Source organism: Zalophus californianus, chromosome 13, assembly GCF_009762305.2.
Source record: "Zalophus californianus isolate mZalCal1 chromosome 13, mZalCal1.pri.v2, whole genome shotgun sequence".
In the NCBI taxonomy this organism is placed as follows: domain Eukaryota; kingdom Metazoa; phylum Chordata; class Mammalia; order Carnivora; family Otariidae; genus Zalophus; species Zalophus californianus.
In genome coordinates this window covers 95,052,786-95,073,083 of record NC_045607.1, presented here as the reverse complement: position 1 = coordinate 95,073,083, position 20,298 = coordinate 95,052,786, and the positions used below count along the sequence as shown (strand labels likewise).

Below are 20,298 nucleotides of genomic sequence, written 5' to 3'. Positions count from 1 at the left end.
AGAACTGTGTTCCAGTGGTGAAGGTGGACATCTTTACCTTTTTTCATACATGGCTTTTATCATGTTGAGATAATTTCCTTCTATTCCTAGTTTTTTAATGTTATCATTGAAATACGTTGAATTTTGTCAAATGCTTTTTCTGCATTGAGATAACCATGTCTTTTTTTCCCTTTCTGTTAACGTGGTATATTACATTGATCAGTTATCCTATTTTGAACCATACTTGTATTCCAGAAATAAATTCCACTTAGTCATGATGTGTAATCCCTTTATTAGGCTTATTTTTATTTACTACTAATTTGCTGAGAGTTTTTACATTAATATTCATAAGTAATATTGGTCTGTAGTTTTCTTGGAATGTCTTTGTCTGGCTTTCGTATCAAAGTTGTGCTGGCCTGATAAATGAGTTACAAAGTGTTCTCTCAAACTTTTTGGAGAAGTTTGGAAAGGATTGGTTAGTTTTCATTTAAATGTTTAATAGAATTCACCCATGTAGGTATCAGGTCCAGGGCTTTTCTTTGTTAGAGGTTTTTTGATTGTGGATTCAATCATACTAGTTATAGGTCTGATATTCAGATTTCTTATTTCTTTGTGATTTAATCTTGGTAGGTTTTGTATTTCTAGGAATTGAGCCATTTCATGTAGGTTATCCAGTGTATTGGCATACAACTATTCATAATACTATCATAATCCTTTTTATTTTTGTAGAATTGGTCATGTCCCTACTTTCATTTCTAATTTTAGTAATTTGTGTCTTGTTTTGTTTTTAAGTAAACTCTACACCCAGCATGGGGCTCGAACTCATGACCGCAAGACCAAGAGTCCCATGCTCTACTGCCTAAGCCAGCCAGGTGCCCCTTATCAGTCTTTTTTAGTCCGTCCAGCTAAAGTTTTGTCAATTTTATTAATCCTTTCAAAGAGCCAACTTTTGGTTTCATTCTATTGTCTATTTCATTTCTCTGCTCTAATCTTTATTTTCCTTTCTGCTGGCTTTGGTTTAGTTCATTCTTTTTCTAGTTGTAATATTAGGTTGTTAATTTGGGATCTTATATTTTAAGTGTGTGTAGCTATAAATGCCCCCCCCCTTTGTACATCTTCTGCCATGTTCCTTAAATTCTGGTATATTGTATTTTCATTTTTGTCTTTAACTATTTTCTCATTTCCCTTGTGATTTCTTCTTGAGTCTGTTGATTGTTTAAAAGTGTGTTAATTTCCATAGTTTTGTGAATTTTTCAGTTTTCCTTCTGTTATTGATATCTAACCTCATACCACTGTGGTTGGAGAAGATACTTTGTATGGATAAGTATATTTAAAGTACATAGAGATTTGGGGCGCCTCGGAGGCTCAGTCAGTTAAGTGTCTGCCTTCATCTCCAGTCATGCTCCCCGGGTCCCAGGATCAAGCCCCGCATCAAGCTCTCTGCTCAGTGGGGAGCCTCCTCCCTCTCCCTCTGTCTACCGCTCCCCTTGCTTGTGCGCGCGCTCTCTCTCTCACTGTCAAATAAATAAATCTTTAAAAAAAAAAATAGAGACTTAATTTGTTGCCCAGTATATGCTCTGTCCTGGAAAATGTCCCACGTGTACTTGTGAAGAATTTATATATGTCTGTTAGATCTGTCGTGTAGAATGTTCTGTATATGTCTGTTAGATCAAATTGGTTTATTGTGTTATTTCTACTACTCTTTCCTTATTTATCCTCTGTCTAGTTGTTCTATACATTATTGTGAATGGGGCATTGAAGTCTCCAATTATTATTTTGTTTTTTATTGAGGTGTAGTTGACATATAAGATATTAGCTTCAGGTGTATAACATAATGATTTGATAGTTGTACATATTACAAAATGATTATGACATTGAGTCTAGTTAACATCCATACACACATAGTTACAAGTTTTTTTTTCTTGTGATATGAAGTTTTAAGATTTACTAACCTATCAACCTTCAAATGTACAATACATTATTAATTATAGTCATCACAGTGTACATTATATCCCCAGGCCTTTTTAATTTTACCCTTTGACCACCTTCACCCATTTTCCCAAACCCCCTCACTCTTGCCCCTGGCAACCATCAGTCTCCTTTCTATTTCTATGAGTTTGGGGTTTTTAAGATTCCATATATAAGTGAGATTGTATAATGTTTGTCTATCTCAATCTGACTTAATTCATTTAACAATGCCCTCAAGGACCATCCTTGGTCCTTGGACAAATGGCAGAATTTTCTTCTTTTTATGTGGCTGAATATCATTCACTTTTATAATATACACCACATCTTCTTTGTTCATATATCTCTTGACAGTTAAGTTGTTTCCATGTCTTGGCTATTGTAAGTAATTCTACAGTGAACGTGAGGATGCATATATCTTAGTGTTTTTGTTTCATTCAGATAAATACCCAGAAGTAGAATTGCTGGCTCATAGGGTACTTCTATTTTTAATTTTTTGAGGAACCTTCATACTGTTTTCTATACTGGCTATACCAATTTATATTACTACCAACTCTGCAGAAGGATTCCCTTTTCTCCACATTCTTGCTAACTTTTTATTTCTTATGTTTATGATAATAGCCATTCTGACAGGTAGGTGTGAGGTGATATACCTCATTGTGGTTTTGATTTGCACTTCTGTTGATGACTAGTGATGTTGAGAATCTTTTGTATGTACCTGTTGGCCAGCCATATATCTTCTTTGGAAAAATTTCTATTCAGATTCTCTGCCCTCTCCCCTTTATTTTTTAGAGAAAGTGAGTGTGTGCATGTTGGGGGGAGGGGCACATGGAGAGGGGGGAAGAGCGAATCTTAAGCAGGCTCCTTCTCACCACCCTGAGATCATGACCTGAACTGAAATCTAGAGTCAGACACTTAACTGAGCCACGCAGGTGCCCCATCTGCCCATTTTTTAATTTTTTTTTTTTTTTGCTACCGAGTTATATGAATTCTTTATATATTTTGGATGTTAACTCCTTGGCAGATAACATGATTTGCAAATATTTTCTCCCATTCCATAGTTAGCCTTTTCATTTTACTGATGATTTCCTTGACTTTAGAGAAATTGTTTAGTTTGTTGTAGTCCCACTTGCTCATTTTTGCTTTTGTTGCATTTGCTTTTGGTATCAAATCCAAAAAGTCAGCACCAAGACTGATGTAGGGAGTTTACTGCCTCTGCTTTCTTCTAGGAGTTTCATAGTTTCAGGTTCAAATCTTTAGTCCAAGTCTTTATTCCATTTTGAGTTAGTTTTTGTGTATGGTGTAAGATAGTGGTCCAGTTTCATTCTTTTGCATCGGCTACCCAGTTTTCCCACTTTTGTTGAAGAGACCGTTCTTTTCCCATTATATATTCTTGGCTCCTTTGTTGTAAATTAATTGACCATATATGCATGCCTTTATTTCTGGGTACTTTATTCTGTTCCATTGATCTGTGTGTCTGTTTTTATGCCAATACCATACTATTTTGATTACGATAGCTTGTAATATAGTGTGAAATCAGGAAGTGTGATGCCTCCAGCTTTGTTCTTTCTCAGAATAGTTTTAGCGATTTGGGGTCTTTGTGCTTCCAGACACATATTAGAATTATTTTTTCTATTTCTGTGAAAAATGCCATTGGAATTTTGATGGGGATTACATTGAATTTGTATGTTGCTTTGGGTAGTATGAACATTTTAATAATATTAATTCTTCCAATCCATGAACATGTGCCTTCAGTTTCTTTCACCAATGTTTTATAGTTTTCAGGGTACAGATTTTCACCTCCTTGGTTAAATTTGTTCCTAGGTATATTATTCTTTTTGATGTAATTGTAAATGGGATTGTTTTCTGAATTTCTCTTTCTGATAGTTATTAGTGTATGGAAACAACAGATTTTTGTATATTGGTTTTCACAACTTTACTGAATGTGTTTATTCTAATATATATGTGTGTATATATATGTTTTTTTTTTTTTTTTGGTAGTTTCTTTAGGGTTTTCTATTTAGAATAGCATGTCATCTTCAAATAGTGATAGTTTTATTTCTTCTTTCCCAGTTGGATTTCTTTTATTTCTTTTCCTTCTCTGATTTTTCTGACTAGGACTTCTATGTTGAAACAATGTGGCAAGAATGGGCATCCTTGCCTTGTTCCTGATCTTGGAGGAAAAGCTTTCAGCTTTTCACCATTGAGTATGATGTTAGCTGTTGTTTTCTCATACATGGCCTTTATTAAGTTGATATATGCTCCCTCTGGGCCTATTTTATTGAGAGGTTTTACCATAAATGGATGTTAAATTTTGTCATATGCTTTTTCTGCATCAATTGAGATGATCATATGATTATTATCCTTCATTTTGTTAATGTCGTGTATCATCTTGTTTGTTGCAAGTGTTGAACCATCTTTGCATTCCTGGACTAAATCCCACTTGCTCCTGATGTATGATCCTTTTAATGTATTGTTGAATTCAGTTTGCTAATACTTTGTTGAGCATTTTTGCATCTATGTTCATCTGGGATATTGGCTTGTAATTTTCTTGTAGTGTTTATGTCTGGTTTTGATATGAGGGTAATCCTGGCCTCGTAAGATGAGTTTGTAAGTGTTCACTCCTCTTCTGTTTTTTGGAAGAGTTTGAGAAGGGTTGATATTAATTCTCTTAAAAATTATTGGTAGAATTCCCCAGTGAAGCTCTCTAGTTTTGGACTTTTATTTGTAAGTAGGGTTTGATTACTAACTAAATGTCCTTACTGATAATTGGTTTGGTTACATTTTCTATTTCTCTCTGATTTTGTCTTGGGAGTTGTATGTTCCTGGGAATTTTCTTCTAAGTTGGCCAGTTCGTTGGTGTATAATTTTTCATAGTAGTTATGATCTTCTGTATTTCTGTAGTGTCAGTTGTAACATCTCCTTTCATTTCTGATTTTATTTTAATTCTCTTGGTAATTCTAGTTAATGTTTTGTCTATTTTGTTTATCTTTTCAAAAAATCAAGCTTTCTATTTCATTGTTGTTGTTTTTAAGTCTGTTTGTCACCATCCCGTCCTGTCTCCCCCACCACCCCTCCTGCTGCCCAGCCCAGAGCTTTGCTATATCATTTCTTCTGCTAACTTTGGGCTTCATTTGTTTACCTTGTCTAGTTCCTTGAGGTGTAAAATTAGGTTGTTTATTGAGATTCTTGTTTCTTAAGATAGGCATTTACTGCTATGAACTTCCCTCTTAGGATTATTTTTGCTGCAGCCCATTAGTCTGTAATGCTGTATTTCCATATTCATTTCTCTCAAGGGTTGTTTTTTTTTTTTTTTTGACCTGTTGGTTGCTCAGTAGCACGTTGTTTAATCTCCATGTATTTGTGAATTGTCCAGTTTTCTCCTTGTAATTGATTTCTAGGTTCAACCATTGTGTTTGGAAAAAGTTGCTTGATATGATTTCAATCTTAAATTAGTTAAGACGTGTTTTGTGGCTTAACATATGACCTGTCTTGGAGAATATTCCATTTCTGCTTGAAAAGAATGTATTCTCTGGATAGAAGGTTCTGTGTATGTGTAAGTTAATGTGCTCTAAAGTATTGTTTTAGGTCACTGTTTTGTTAATGATTTTCTATCTGGATGATCTATTCATTGATGAACGTGGTGTGTTCAAGTTCCTGCTGTTACTGTATTGCTGTTTCTCCTGTTAGATCTGTTATTTGCTTTATGTATTTAGGTAGTCCTATATTGGGTGCATAAATATTTGCATGTTATATCCTCTTGTTGGATTAATCCCTTTATCATTAGGTAATGATCATCTTTGTCTCTTACTACAATCTTTGTCTTTAAGTCTTTTTTTAAGAGAGAAAGCATGCATGCGGAGGGGGAGGGGCAGATAGAGAGGGAGAGAGAGAATCCTAAGCAGGCCCCACGCTCAGCATGGAGCCCAGTGTGGGATTCAGTGTCATGATCCTGAGACCATGACCTGAGCCAAAATCAAGAGTCAGATGCCCAACCCACTGAGCCACCCAGGCACCCTGGGAGAGAGCAAATCTTAAGCAGGCTCTGTGCTCAGTGTGGAGCCTTATGTGGGGCTCATTCCCAAGATGCTGAGATCATGACCTGAGTTGAAATCAAGAATTGGTTGCTTAACCTACTGAGTCACCCAGGCACCCCTAACTCTTTTTTTCCTTATAAAAGTGTATGTACCCTAGCTTTCCTTTGGTTTCCATTGGCATGGAATACTTTTTTCCATCCCTTCACTCTCAGTCTGTGTCCTTATATCTGATGTGAGTCTCTTGTAGGCAGCATATAGATGGGTCTTGTATTTTTTAATCCATTTAGCAACTCTGTGTCTTTTGATTGGAGAATTTAGTCCATTTACATTTAAAGTAATTACTGATAGGTGTGTATATACTGCCATTTTATTGTTTTCTGGTGGTTTTCTTATTACTTTATTCCTCTCATTCTGTCCTTTGTGATTTGATGGTTTCCTGTAGTGATATGTTTAAATTCCTTTCTTACTATCCTTTGTAATATAGGTGTTTCCATGGTAGTTACCATGGTGGGTACTTAAAACATTTTGTATTTATGACTATCTATTTTAAATTGATAACTTCAAATGCATTGTAAAGCTCTACATTTTTACTCTTCTACCCCACATATTATGTTTTTGATGTTACAGTTTAGATCTTTTATCTTGTGTATCTTGTGTCAAATTATTATATAGTTATTTTTACTACTTTTACTTTATAAGTGATTAACTCACCATCATTACACCATTAGATCATTCAGAATTTTTCTATATATTTACCTTTCCAGTGGGATTTATAATTTATAATTTCATGTTTTCCTGTTACGAATTAGCTTCCTTTTCTATCAGTTTAAAGAAGTCCTTTAGTATTCCTTGTAAGGCCAGTCTGGTGGTGATGAATTCCTTTAGCTTTTCTTGTTTGAAAAAGCTCTCTCTTTCCTTTAGTTCTGAAGGATAACTTTGTCAGATAGAGTATTGTTGATTGACTTTTTTTCCCTTTCATCATTTTAGATAAATCATACCACTTTCTTCTGACCTACAATGTTGTTGCTGAAATCTGCTTATCGTTTTATGGGGTTCCCAAAACAAGTTTTCTTTTTTTCTGCTGTTTTTGAAGATTCTGTCCTTGTCTTTAACTTCTGATACTTTGTAAAATGTCTTGACATGGGTCTTTGGGTTCATCTAATTTGGTATGCTTTAGGCGTACTAGATCTGGATCTCTCTTTCTTTCCCCAGGGAAAAGAAAGGTAAGTTTTCATTTACTTTTTCAAATAAATTTTCTGCCTCTTTCTCTTTTTCTCCTTCTGGGACCCCTATAACTTGATTGGTAGTTTATTATTTTCACAAAAGCCCATTAAGCTACCTTCTCTTTCTTTTCTTTTTCCTTTTTGTTGCTCTGTTTGCATAACTTCCACAACCCTGTCTTCAAGTTCACTGATAATTTCTTTTGATTTATCTATTCTGATGTTGAACTTCTCTATTGAATAATTTAGTTCAGTTATTGTAGTTATCTGTTCTGTGACTTCTGTTTGGTATTTTCTTATATTTTCTATCTCTTTTGTTGAAATTCTCACCTTTTGACCAATTTCCATTTCATTTGGGTCTATTTCTGAGGTTTTATCTTATTCCTTCATTTTGGACATATTTTTCTATTTCATTTTCTGTGACTGTGTTTCTGCACTAGATCAAACAGCCATATTCTGCGGTTTTGTAGGTGTGGCTTTGTGTAGTAGATGAGCTTTATTGTTCAGTCCTGCTTTTGGTCTTGGTTGTCTGTCAAACCTTTGTGATTATCCTAGTAGCCTACTCTATTCTTAGTGACTCTCAGGAATTGAGAGTATGACAAGACTGTCAGTGTCCCAAAGTGGGAACAGTCAGCTACTAGGTTCAGGCTGATTTGAACCATACCCTCAGGCAGCAGCTTTTAAAGTATGTGAATACGCCTCAATCAGAGGAAGGACTAGGAGTTGGGTGGGTTTTTCTGTCTGTGCCCTATGTACGGAGTGTTAATGGTATGACAACCAAGATAAGTTTCTTTGCTCACTACTTCCTGTTGAACCCATGAACACAAGCCACACTGGCCACCAGAGTTTGGTTATGAAGGAATGTGTTCTCTGGGCCAGAGGTGTAAAAGTTGGGGTACAGATGTGTATACAAGCTTTTGGAAACAAAACATCTGGCCTGGCAGAGGGAGAGCGTGAAGATGGTACCTGTTGCCCATTCAGTTTTTGGAAAAGATTGTAGTTGGGCCCTAGATGGTGTGTTAAATTAGAAGCTTGCCCTTCAGGCTGAAGTTTTATGATTAGGACAGTAGGCCTTTTTTGCAGAAGTACTGGTCTGATTTGTTGGCTGGTTCTACTCTGGGTCCTTTGGTGGGTGAGTCAGTGCATGTGAGCCCTTTAAGAACTGGTCTCAGTTTGCTGTAGCCTTGTGGGTCTCACAGATGCAGATTCTGTTGGTTCTCAAAGCTAGATGTTTTGGAGGCTTGTCTCTCAGGGTCTGGTCTTAAAAGTGGGGTTACCGGTTGTGGTGTTGAAACTTTTTGCTCCTCAGGGAGCAGCTCAGGGTTGTTAGCTCTCTTAATTGCTCACTGCCACATTGGGAATGATGTTTATGCTGAGATTGTGTAATCAACCTCCTATCCATTTGGATTTTTATTTTTTTCTTATTTGCCCAATGTGTAAGAATCACTCAGCTAGTTTTTGGGTTTCTTTCAGAGGAAATTACTCTATGTAGGTGTAGATGCCATGTGTCTGTGGCAGGATGTGAGTTCTGAACCCTCTTATATTGCCATCTTAAACTGCAACTCCAACCGTTATTGTAGAGCTATTCTCCTTTTAGTTCTGTACATTTTTACATTTTGTATATTTTGATAGTCTGCCATGAGGTGTGTAAATGTTTGTAATTCTTACATCTTGCTGAATTGAATCTTCCATTAATGTATAATGTTTTTTTCGTCTCTTGTAACCTTTTTTGATTCAGTCTATTTTGTCTGATCTGATATTAGTATACCTACCCCTACTCTCTTTTGGTTACTTTTTGCATGGAATTCTCTTCCATCCTTTCACTTTCAGTTGTATCTTTGGTGGCATGCCTGGGTGGCTTGGTCGGTTGGGTGTCTGCCTTTGGCTCGGGTCATGATCCCAGGGTCCTGGATTGAGTCCGCATCAAGCTCCTTGCTAGGTCGGGAGCCTGCTTCTCCCTCTTCCTGCCTCTCCCCCTGCTTGTGCTCTCTCTCTCTGACAAAATAAATAAATTTAAAAAATCTTAAAAATAATTGTATGTTTGGATCTAAAGTGATTCTTTTTTAGACAGCATATGATTGGATTGTGTGTTTGTATCCATTCTACCAATCTCTTTTGTTTGGAGAACATACTGTATTTATATTTAAGGACTAATGAGAGACTTACCTCTCATTTTTTTCTTATATGCCCTTAAACCTTTTTGTCTTTCATTTCCTGCATTTATGTCTTCTTTTGGGTAGTTGATTTTTTGGAGTGAACCATTTAAATTCCTTCCTCATTTCCTTTTGTAAATATTCTGTAGCTGTTTTCTTCATGGTTACCAGAGGGATTACACTTAACATCCTAAAGTTACAATACTCTAATTTGAATTTATAACAGTCACATTTCAATAACATAAAAAAATTCTGTCTCTATATAGCTTTGTCCCCACCCTTTATGGTTTTTGTTGTTACAAAATTACATCTTAATACATTTGTGCCCCCAAACAAAAACTTACTTAATTTTTTAAATGTATTTCTTTCTCAAATTTTGTAGGAAACAAGATTTGAAGTTAAAAATAAAAGTGAAAATAATAGAGCTTTCTCTGTGTGTGTGTGTGTGTGTGTGTGTGTGTGTGTGTGTGTGTGTATTTTTTTAAGTAGGCTCCACGCCCAGCGTGGAGCCCAGTGCGGAGCTTGAACCCACAACCTTGGGATCAAGACCTGAGCTGAGACCAAGAGTCAGACACTTTTTTTTTTTTAAGATTTTATTTATTTATTTGACAGAGAAACACAGCGAGAGAGGGAACACAAGCAGGGGGAGTGGGAGAGGGAGAAGCAGGCTTCCCATGGAGCAGGGAGCCCAATGCGGGGCTCCATCCCAGGACCCCGGGATCATGACCTGAGCCGAAGGCAGACGCTTAACGAAGAGTCAGACACTTAACCAACTGAGCTACCCAGGCACCCTAGATATAATTTTAAAAAAAATGGTAATCTCTTAAATCATATAGGATTATTATTTTTTTTTTAAGATTTTATTTATTTGACAGAGACACAGCGAGAGAGGGACTACAAGCAGGGGGAGTAGGAGAGGGAGAAGCAGGCCTTCCACCGAGCAGGGAGCCAGATGCGGGGCTCGATCCCAGGACCCCGGGATCATGACCTGAGCCGAAGGCAGATGCCCAATGACTGAGCTACCCAGGTGCCCCTAAATCATATAGGATTTAAATGCAGTAGTAAACTTACAAGAATAATACTAGATTTTGCAATTGCCCCTGTATTACTTATGTCGAGATCTTTATTTCTTCATATGGTGTCAGGTTAGTCTAGTGTGCTTTTATCTTACAGGACTCTCTTGAATGTCTCTTGTATGATAGGTCTAGTGATAACAAAATCCCTTGGTTTTTATTGGAAATGTCTTAATTTCTTCCTCACTTTTTGAGGACACTTTTGCCAGATACAGGCATAACTCAGAAATATTGTGAGTTCAGTTCCAGACCCCTGCAATAAAGCAAGTTTCACAATAAAACTAGTCAAGTGAATTTTTTGGTTTCCTAGTACATACAAACTTATGTTTACACTCTACTAAAGTCTTAAGTGTGCTATGTCATGTCTAAAGAAAAAATGTTCATACCTTAATTGAAAAATACTTCTTTGCTAAAAATGATCACCATCATCTGGACTTTTAGTGAATCCTATTCACTAATCATAGATCACCATAACAAATGTAATAATAATGAAAAAGTTTGAGATATTGTGAGAATTACCAAAATGTGATAGACACAAAGTGAGCAAATACTGTTGGAAAAGATGGCACCAATAGACTGTTCAACATAGGATTGCCACAAGCCTTCAGGAAGAATGCAATATTTGGGAAGCACTATAAAGCACAATAAGCTGAGGTATACATAGGATTGTTGGTTCAGTTTTTGTGTGGGGTTTTGTTGTTGTTGTTTTTGGTTTTTGTTTTGTTTAGCACTTTTACTCTATAGGCCCGCTGTGTTCTGGCACCCAAAATTTCTGATGGGAAATCTCATATCTTATTGAGGAGCCCTTGTATGTGATGGTTTGCTTTTTTCTTGATGCTTTCAGGTTCATCTTTATGATTGGCTTTTGAAAATTTGATTACATCTTGGTGTGAGTCTCTTTGAGTTCATTCTGGAGTTTGTTGAATGTCTTGTATTTTCATATTAATGTCATTCATAATATTTTTCAGTCATTATTTCTTCAGATGTTTTGTCTACCTCTTTCTGTCTTCTGGGACTCCCATGATGTGTATCTTTGTCCTTTTGATGGTGTCCCTCAGATCCTTTATGTTTTGTTCCTCTTTTCAGTCTTTTTCCTTTCTAGACCTCAGCCTCAGTAATGTCTGTTGTCTTGTCATCAGAATCACTGATTCCTCTGCCTGTTTACATCTGCCTTTGAATCCCTCTAGTGAATTTTTCTGAAATGAAAAATTATTGTGCCTTTTGGCTACAGAATTCCTTTTTGGTTTCTTTTTAGGATTTTTTATCTCTTTATTGAAGTTTCCATTTGGTTCATACATCATTTTCTTAATTTCCTTCATATCTTCTATTTCTTCATGTTTCTTCTATTTCTTTGAGCAACTTGAGGACTGTTGTCTTAAAGTTAGTTGTCTAATACAGCTAATACATATATAACCCTGAAGTTGTAAGCCTTCAGCAGACTCCACAGGTTTACAAAAGTTTTATCAGATAGATTTGCCAGTGCAATTATTGTTTAGGTGGGGAAGCAGTTCCTGGTGCTTCCTACTCTACCAGCTTCCCAGAATCCTAAATCATTGACTTTTAAAATCAGGTCTTTTTTGGGGTGCCTGGGTGGCTCAGTCATTAAGCGTCTGCCTTCAGCTCAGGTCATGATCCCAGGGTCCTGGGATTGAGCCCCGCATCAGGCTTCCTGCTCAGTGGGGAAGCCTGCTTCTCCCTCTCCCACTCTCCTGCTTGTGTTCCCTCTCTCGCTGTGTATCTCTCTGTCAAATAAATAAAATCTTAAATAAAATCAGGTCTTTTGTAAATTTGTCTTAAAAAACTTTCTTGTGAAACTCTTAATTTTGACCAAGAAAAATTATGCCAAGATGAATTAACAAGCAATAAACAAAACTACAAAGCCAATAAAATGTATAACTCCACAAATCATTGAAACTCATGTCATTAATTGAAATGGACTAATAATATTTTGCTCAAAGTAAATCACTTCTGTGAAAATATACAGTTTGTCTCTTTTGGTGTATGATAAAATATACATAACATAAAAATTTATTGTTTAGCCTTTTTTAAGTATGCAGTTCAGTTGTATTAAGTACTATCATATTGTCATGCATCCGTCACCACTGTTCATCTCTAGAACTTTTTCATCATCCCAAAGTGAGTCTCTCTACCCATTAAACAATAACTCCCCATTCTCTCCTTTCTCAGCTGCAAGTTCTTTTTTGGATTCTGCATTATCTGTCTTTCAGTGTGATGCTTTAGTTCTTTCATCAGTTTGCTCTGTTGGAAACGCCTTGGAGTTTTCATTCATAGTTTTCTGTGATACTTGGTATTTGCTTGTCAGGAATTTATCATTTATATATGAAGATTACTTCTTGCTTTCATTAGTGTTCTCAGCGTGAAGTAGTTTTTTTTTTTTTTAAAGATTTATTCAGAGAGACAGTGCATGTGCAAGTGGGGGTGGGGGAGAGAGGGAGAGAGAGAATCTCAAGCAGACTCCTTGCTCAGCACAGAGCCAGATGCATAGCTCGATCTTACCTGAGATCAACCCTGAGATCACGACCTGAGCCAAAATCAAGAGTCAGATGCTTAACTGAGCCACCCAGACGCCTCTTAAAGTAATTTTTAAAAATCACTTAATGAGAGCAAATACAAATAACATGTGGTAGTCTCTCAGATGATATAGAATATACTTAAATATTTTCAATTAACATTAAAACAAATTTTTTTAAAAGATTTTATTTATTTGACAGCAAGCACAAGCAAGAGGAGCAACAGAGGGAGAGGGAGAAGCAGGCTCCCCACTGAGCAGGGAGCCTGATGTGGGGCTCAATCCCAGGACCCTGGGATCATGACCTGAGCTGAAGGCAGACGCTTACTCAACTGAGCCACTCAGGCGCCCCAACATTAAAAGAAAACTTAAAAAAAATTTGTAGACTTTACACAAGTATTAGATCTCCAGTGTAAACGATACAGAGCTAGGTTATTTCTTGTAGACCTCGTCATAAGAGCATCAGCGAATGTAGTAGAATTAAGAATAGAAAGGGAGGGATAGCTCTGACAGAGCAGAAAGTATGGCAGCAAATCCAGATGTGAAGGGATTAACAGAGCCAAGGGTGACTCCAATGATAGGAGCCTGAGCTATCAAGGGACAGATTTTATCACTAACAGAAGTAGGGAAATATGGTAGAAAAGCAATTTTGATTAAAAACCATTTGTTGGGGGAGCCTGGGTGGCTCAGATGGTTAAGCATCTGCCTTCGGCTCAGGTCATGAACCCAGGGTCCTGGGATTGAGTCCCACATGGGGCTCCCTGCTCCTTGGGAGCCTGCTTTTCCCTCTGCCTCTCTCTCTCTGTCTCTGTCTCTCATGAATAAATAAATAAAATCTTAAAAAAAAAAAAACATTTGTTGGGTTAGCAAGCTAAATCTGTGCAGGAAGTAGAGATATATGATTAGAGGTATGATTGAGGAGTTACTGACATAGAGGAGTTGAGATTGATGACTGAGTTTTCCTCTAGAATGAGAGAATGCATATTTAGGTCAGCAGGAACAAGAGTGTTAAGGTTTCTTCTGTAGATGATTGCAAGAAGCAGGAACAGTGGAGGACCCAAGATGTAAGATGAGAATCATGGTAATCATGCCCTGGAATCCAAGGAAGGCAGGTATTAAGATGGCAGAAGCCAGCAGTGTAGAATGGAGCAGAGCATGAGGGCAATAAAAGATGACCCAAAAAAAAGTGCATTAACATGCAATGTATTCATTCGCTGAAATTTTAGTCTTTTTCAAGGATACTGAGTTTTTTTCTCAATGAAGAATATCTGATTATAGTGTTTTTAGGAGATTATGCTAGTTCTTAATCCTTTGGAATTTTACTCCCTGTATTAGATTTCCTGCGACTCTTTCTTACTATTAAATGCTCTGTGATACTTTACTTGTTTTAGAGGTTAGAGTTAAGGATTGTCTGGGTGGCTCAGTCGGTTGAGCGTCTGACTTGATTTTGGTTCAGGTCTTGATCTCAGGGTCTTGAGTTCAAGCCCCATGTTGAGCTCCACACTGGGCATGGAGCCTGCTTAAAAAAATAATTTGAGATGACTTGGGATATCAGACATTTAGTTTGGAATATTTTAAAGATTCTACCTTAAAAAAAAACATTTTATTTTTTTAATTAGTTAATTTATTGATGGTAGTGTTCCATGATTCATTGTTTGCGTATAACACCCAGTGCTCCATTCAGTATGTGCCCTCTTTAATACCCATCACCAGGCTAACCCACCCCCACCCCAAAAGACACTTTAGTGTTGCATCGTACTCCTGTTATAATGTATTTTACACTTGTTCGTAATAGGTAGAAATATAATAGTATAATTTAGTTAGCTTTGTGTTCATTTGAGATTAAAAATCACAGTGTTAGTAGCCACACTGGTTTTGAGAAAAATCAGGCAGTTTTCATGGGAAGAAAGTAAGAAAGACAAAATGGAAATGGTTTAAGAAATTTGTAGTTATTAGATAAAACACTTTTTAGTGGTTTCTTCATTGGAGTAATTATTTGTTATATTTGCTTTTTAGAAAATCACTTCGAGAAATGTATCAGTCAGATTCTGAAGGATGGGCCTCCTCAAAAGATCTGAGAAGTCATCTTGGACATTTAGAATCAGAACTTCGTTTTCTAAGTACACTTACTGGCATCAGTATAAGAAATTACTCCATGAAGACAGAGGACCTTACAAACACTGAGAAGAAAGAAAAGAGTAAGCATTAATTTTAATTTAGAAGTGAAGCTGAAGCTTTCCTTATTATGCATAAGAAATTGGTTGTCGTGGCATTGAATTAAAATTCTACAAGGTAGGAGCACCTGGGCTGCTCAGTTGGTTAAGTGTTCGACTCTTGATTTCACCTCAGGTCATGATCTGGAATTAAGCCCCACGTCAGGCTCCCTGCTTAGTGGGGAGCCTGCTTCTCCTTCTGCCCCCTCCCCTCCGCACTTGTACTCACTCTCTCTCAAATATATAAAATCTTAAAAAAAAAAAAAAAAAAAAAGGAGTCACTTTTGGAATTGCTTCCTGACTTTTCCACTGACATAACCCTCATGACTGGAATGATAGTGAGTTGATCCTCAGAGGGTCTTGGGTAGTTCACCTCAGTGGAAGTCTGAAATACAAACAAAAATGGGTGACAGACTTTAGGCACCTCAGATACTTGAGAGGAAGAGATGGAATACGGAGAGGATGGGAGAGTGAGCTTAGGCCAGTTGTAAGTCTGCTGGTGCAGAAATCTTAGTCTTCCCGCTTTGAGTCTTCCTAAGTTGACCTCATCTGCAGAGGTACTTGGTGCTGCCTACTCAGAATGTGCTTTTTTTATTTTTTAAAGATTTATCAGAGAGCACGCACGAGCAGGGGGAGGGGCAGAGGGAGAGAGAGAAGCAGACTTCCCGCTCAGCAAGGACCCCGATGTGGCGCTTGATCTCATGACTTCTGGGATCATGGCCTGAGCCTTAGGCAGACGCTTCACTGACTGAGTCACTCAGCTGCCCCTCAGAATGCTTTTGGATGGGCTTGATACTGAGCTTCCCCCATTCCTGGCTTAGGTTTTAATTTTCTTAGGTCTTCCAGATTAGTTCTTTTCTGTGTAATATCTAGCTCATCCATCTTATTTCCACCTTCCAAACAAAGTTACTCTCCTTCTTCTTTATCCTTGTAAAGTTGTGCTCTTTTAAAAATACCTTTGTTAGCAAAGTCAATAGTGGTTATCTCTTGGGCAGGTAGTATATAGCCTTGAGAAGGGCATGAGAGAACTTTATAGCGTATTTTAAAATTTCTATATCTTTATCTCAGTTGTAGTTACATGGGAAACATGTTAAAAAATATTGAGTTGTATACTTAAGAATATAGCATTTTATGCATTGAAGTATAAAATTTTGAAAGATAACAGAAGTGAATAGGTGGATTCAATTTAATGTTTTTAACTAGAATCAGATAGTGTTGGAAGAAAACTCCGTCGAACATTTATGATTCAAACTTGTATAGGGTTATAGTAGCACGCATCTTTCTTTCTTTCTTTCTCTCTCTCTCTCTCCCTCCCTCCTTCCTTCCTTCTTTCCCTCCTTCCTTCCTTCTTTCTTCCTTCCTTTCTTCCTTCTTCTTTCTTTTTTGGAGAGAGAACCCAAATGGGGAGAGGGGCAAAGGGAGAGGGAGAGAGAATCTTAAGCAGGCTCCATGCTCAGGGCAGAGCCCAATGCAGGGCTCAATCTCACGACCCTGAGATCATGACCCGATCTGAAATCAAGAGTTGGATGTTTAACCAACTGAGCCACCCAGGCACCCCTATACTAGCATGTCTTACTATAATCTTTAGTATAATTAAGAAATAGAAAGTACAAGTTACCTTTAATCCAACTTTGCAGAGGTAAATCAATTTGTTGCACATTCTTCTAGATATTTGTAATGTAAATGCTAACATAAACTCTCCCACATATACCCCCATGTATTATAAATGTTCACACAAAATTAAATAACAGGTATCTGAAGGAAACCTATTCGCAGTAAAATATTTTTTCTGATTTACAGGTATAATGAAAGTTCTACAGAGACACAGATTATCAGGAAATTGCCGCATGATTACATTTCAACTTGAATTTCAGATTCTGGAAATCCAGGTAAATGGAGTATGTTGTGGTAACAGGTTCTACTGTGATTAAGCAGTTCCCACCCCCCAGCCTTCAGCAATGGCTGAACTGAGGAGGCCAGGCCCCTCTTGTAGTACGCTTATACAAAGTGATACCATTTTTACAGTATAACCATCCTGGCAACTGCATATGAGAGGGTTGTTGCTGAGGATCTAGGTGCTTTATTGGAAGGCAGATAGCAAGTTTGTCCTCGTCTCTCAGAGCAAGCCCCGAGGTCATGGGAAGAGTCCTGGATGCCCTCAGTGGCCTGCTGATATGCCAGCCATGTATTATTTATGCTTAACAAATTTTCCCAAAATTTAAAGGCTTAAAACAACAACAAAATGTTTATCTCACCCATTTTCTGTGGATCAGGGATTTGGGAGCAGCTGAGTTTGCTGTTCTTGTTCAGGGCCTTTCATGAGATGGTGGTCATTTGGAACCACAGCCATCTGAAGACTGTTCAGGGCTGGCGGCTTAGACTCCAAGGCGGGTTGTGGTTACTCCAGCAGGTTACACTGGACTGCTAAGACACAACGCAGGAGGAAGATACTTCTGGCTAAGACTTTGCGTAAAATTAGGAAGCAGAAAGAATGATAATGTGCAGCATATGGCCAGGGGTGGGCATAACAAGGTCAGAAACCTTCAAAGTATGGCTCCAAGAAGAGTGGGATCCAGGCATAATTTCAAGAATTGTCTTGGCCTAGACACAAACTTTGATAGCAGAAAACAGTTTAACCAGTTGGTTTTGTGAACTGGGCCTACGAAAAGTATGTGTAAAGGAGACTCACAGGGAAGGGCGGGCAGGCTGTCGTGGCCCCAACTTACCGGATAACCAAAGCAGATGCAGGCCAGTTGTTATAACCCAAGTCCTATGGACATGACGCTTGCTTATATTCATCGTCATGTACCAGAATTCCTGATCCTTGTCCTCAACCACAAAAACAGCCCTAAGTTTTCCCATTTTGTATAGAACCAGGATTGATGTTAGATAATCACGACCCTACCTCCTTAAGGTGTCAGATGGCCACCCAACTAGTCAAGAGTGCCTGCTTCCAGGTATCTGAGCTAGAGGTTTTGCTTCTCAAGAACTCTTTGCCGTCCATATCCATGGTTGCTGCCACTGGCCCCGGCAGACTGAGGAGGGGCTATGGGATGTCTAGGCCCCTCATCTGATGACAGAGCTCCCAGCTTGCTCCCACCTCAGAGTATTCCCCCTTCGACACTGTTGAGATGACTAAGAGCATTCAGAGTGTATCATTGCCAAGGCTGATTGAGCAGGATCTGACACAGGGCATGGGTGATGAGTGGCCTTAGGGGAGGTAAACATTTCCAGGTTGTCGCCAGGCCTTGAGACTGTGCAGGGTCACCAAGGTGAAATTATTGTTCTGCATGACCTCAAAGATCATTTGCCGAAGACTAAAAAACAATGTGGATACAAATGAATTGGTCTCATTTGAGATAGTCTGTGTCAGGACCCATGCTTCTCTTTTGGGTGGCCTAGGAACTCCTGGATGTTGTCCCATTGCAAAAGGTGGCATAGTTATTCCAGCCGAATTTTTTTCTCTTTGGGGCTAATGTGATCTTAAATTCAGAGTGGTGATATACCACATACTTACCTGCATCCTGGCCTCCATTAATAGGCCAGGCCTATAGTCCATGTCAGGTTAGTGGAGTCAGGCCCAAGGTCCATCTCCATGTCTGAGAACATTTGTAGTAGCAGTGTATACATTGCCCAGGAAACTGCTCAGGAGCATCCTAGTAGCCTTGGGGTTCTATATGCTATTTCTGCTATTGGTGCTTATCTTTTACACAGTCATTCCAAGGGTTATCTGGAGAGTAGCTAGACTGTTGGCAAAGCTAAGCTCATCCTTGGGAGGCTTATCCATAAGTCCAACTGAAAAGAGGTTAGTCCTTTGAAGTTGAGCTGAACCAACTGCTCAGTGGAGCTGTACATTCCAGAATGGGTTGTCCCCAAAGATTGGCCTGTTCATTAGGGGGACTATGGCCTAAGAGATAAAATAGACTGCAGTTTTTTAACTTCATTTTGTTTAAGTTGGATATTTTGGTCAACTTAAGCCTCTGAAGGAAAACACCAGTGGTAGTTTGATTCCATTATGAATCAGATCAAGGATGACATCACAGTTTGGGGATATATTTTATACCATGATATGCTTCTGAAGAATGGCTACTGCCTTACCCGAGGCATTGTCTGCATGAACTGGCACTGGGCAGCTCCCATAGTGGTTTGACTTGCTGGTCCTATGTGGCTGTGTGAGGCAGTACAGACAAGACTGAAGCCACGTGGGCCTTGCTGCAGTGGCCATGTTCGCTACCTTCTATTGGGCAGTGGTGGCACCAGTCCATAGCGACTGTTGTTATTAATAGTATATTGAGCTTAATATTATGATCCCATACCACCAAAGCAGGACTGAAAATTTTGTGACCATTTAGTAAGGGCTTAAAGGTATACTATTAATCTCACATGCTGAATAAATGAGAATTAGTTGAGCTGCATATGACAGAAAACTTAAAGGTAGATCAAAGTATTAGAAGTACTAGAAGTTTCTCTATTGCTTAAACAAAATTTTGTTTTTGTTTGCTTTTGCTTAAAATTGTAAGGTAAGTTTTCAAGAGCTAGTACGGTGACCTTATGAATATCAGGCTCTGCCATTACCCATGTGACTTCCAAATCATGGTGTGATGATCAGTTGAGCACTTCAGGCATCGGGAAGGGTGAATGGGCAATCAAGGGCTTAGCTTTTCTCTTGAAGGATACTTTCTACAAGTTGTAACATCCATCATTTCACCTACATTCTATTGGCCAATAATGTCCTGCAAGGGAGGCTGGCAGTTCAGTCTTCATTATGCATGGCCATGAGACCACTGAAAAATTGGTGCAAGAAAGAAGTACATGTATTGGGAACTACCAGTAGTTCCTGTCTCATGCTTTGGGGGATGCAGGGGAAAAAAATCTAAGGAGAGGAACAGTTGATATTCTTTGATAGACAAAGAACACAGGAACTGTTGAATCTCTAAAGACATGTCAGTTGTTATTGTTCACATTTCAAAATAGTAGGAATCTTTGAACTGCTCAGTTTTACTTAATTTGCTGCAGACTCTTCCTGGGAGAGTTAACAACACTTGGTTTTTCTCAGTGCCTTTCCAAATTTATGATTTTTCTTGAGCACCAGACTGCTAAGTAAGATGTTGCAAACAACTCTCGAATA

At 38.2% G+C, this 20,298-nt stretch overlaps 1 protein-coding gene across 6 annotated transcripts in view; it reads left to right on the top strand.

Moving 5' to 3' along the window:
- The window catches only part of LOC113933973 (centromere protein P), a 228,381-nt gene that overhangs the window by 6,190 nt on the left and 201,893 nt on the right, over positions 1-20,298 (top strand). For all 6 annotated transcript variants that reach the window (XM_035723431.1, XM_027614374.2, XM_027614375.2 and 3 more), the window contains 2 exons: positions 14,974-15,155; positions 16,971-17,059. In XM_035723431.1, coding sequence (XP_035579324.1) covers positions 14,990-15,155; positions 16,971-17,059 — 255 coding nt within the window. In that variant the 5' untranslated portion in view covers positions 14,974-14,989. The remainder of the gene's footprint in view (positions 1-14,973; positions 15,156-16,970; positions 17,060-20,298) is intronic.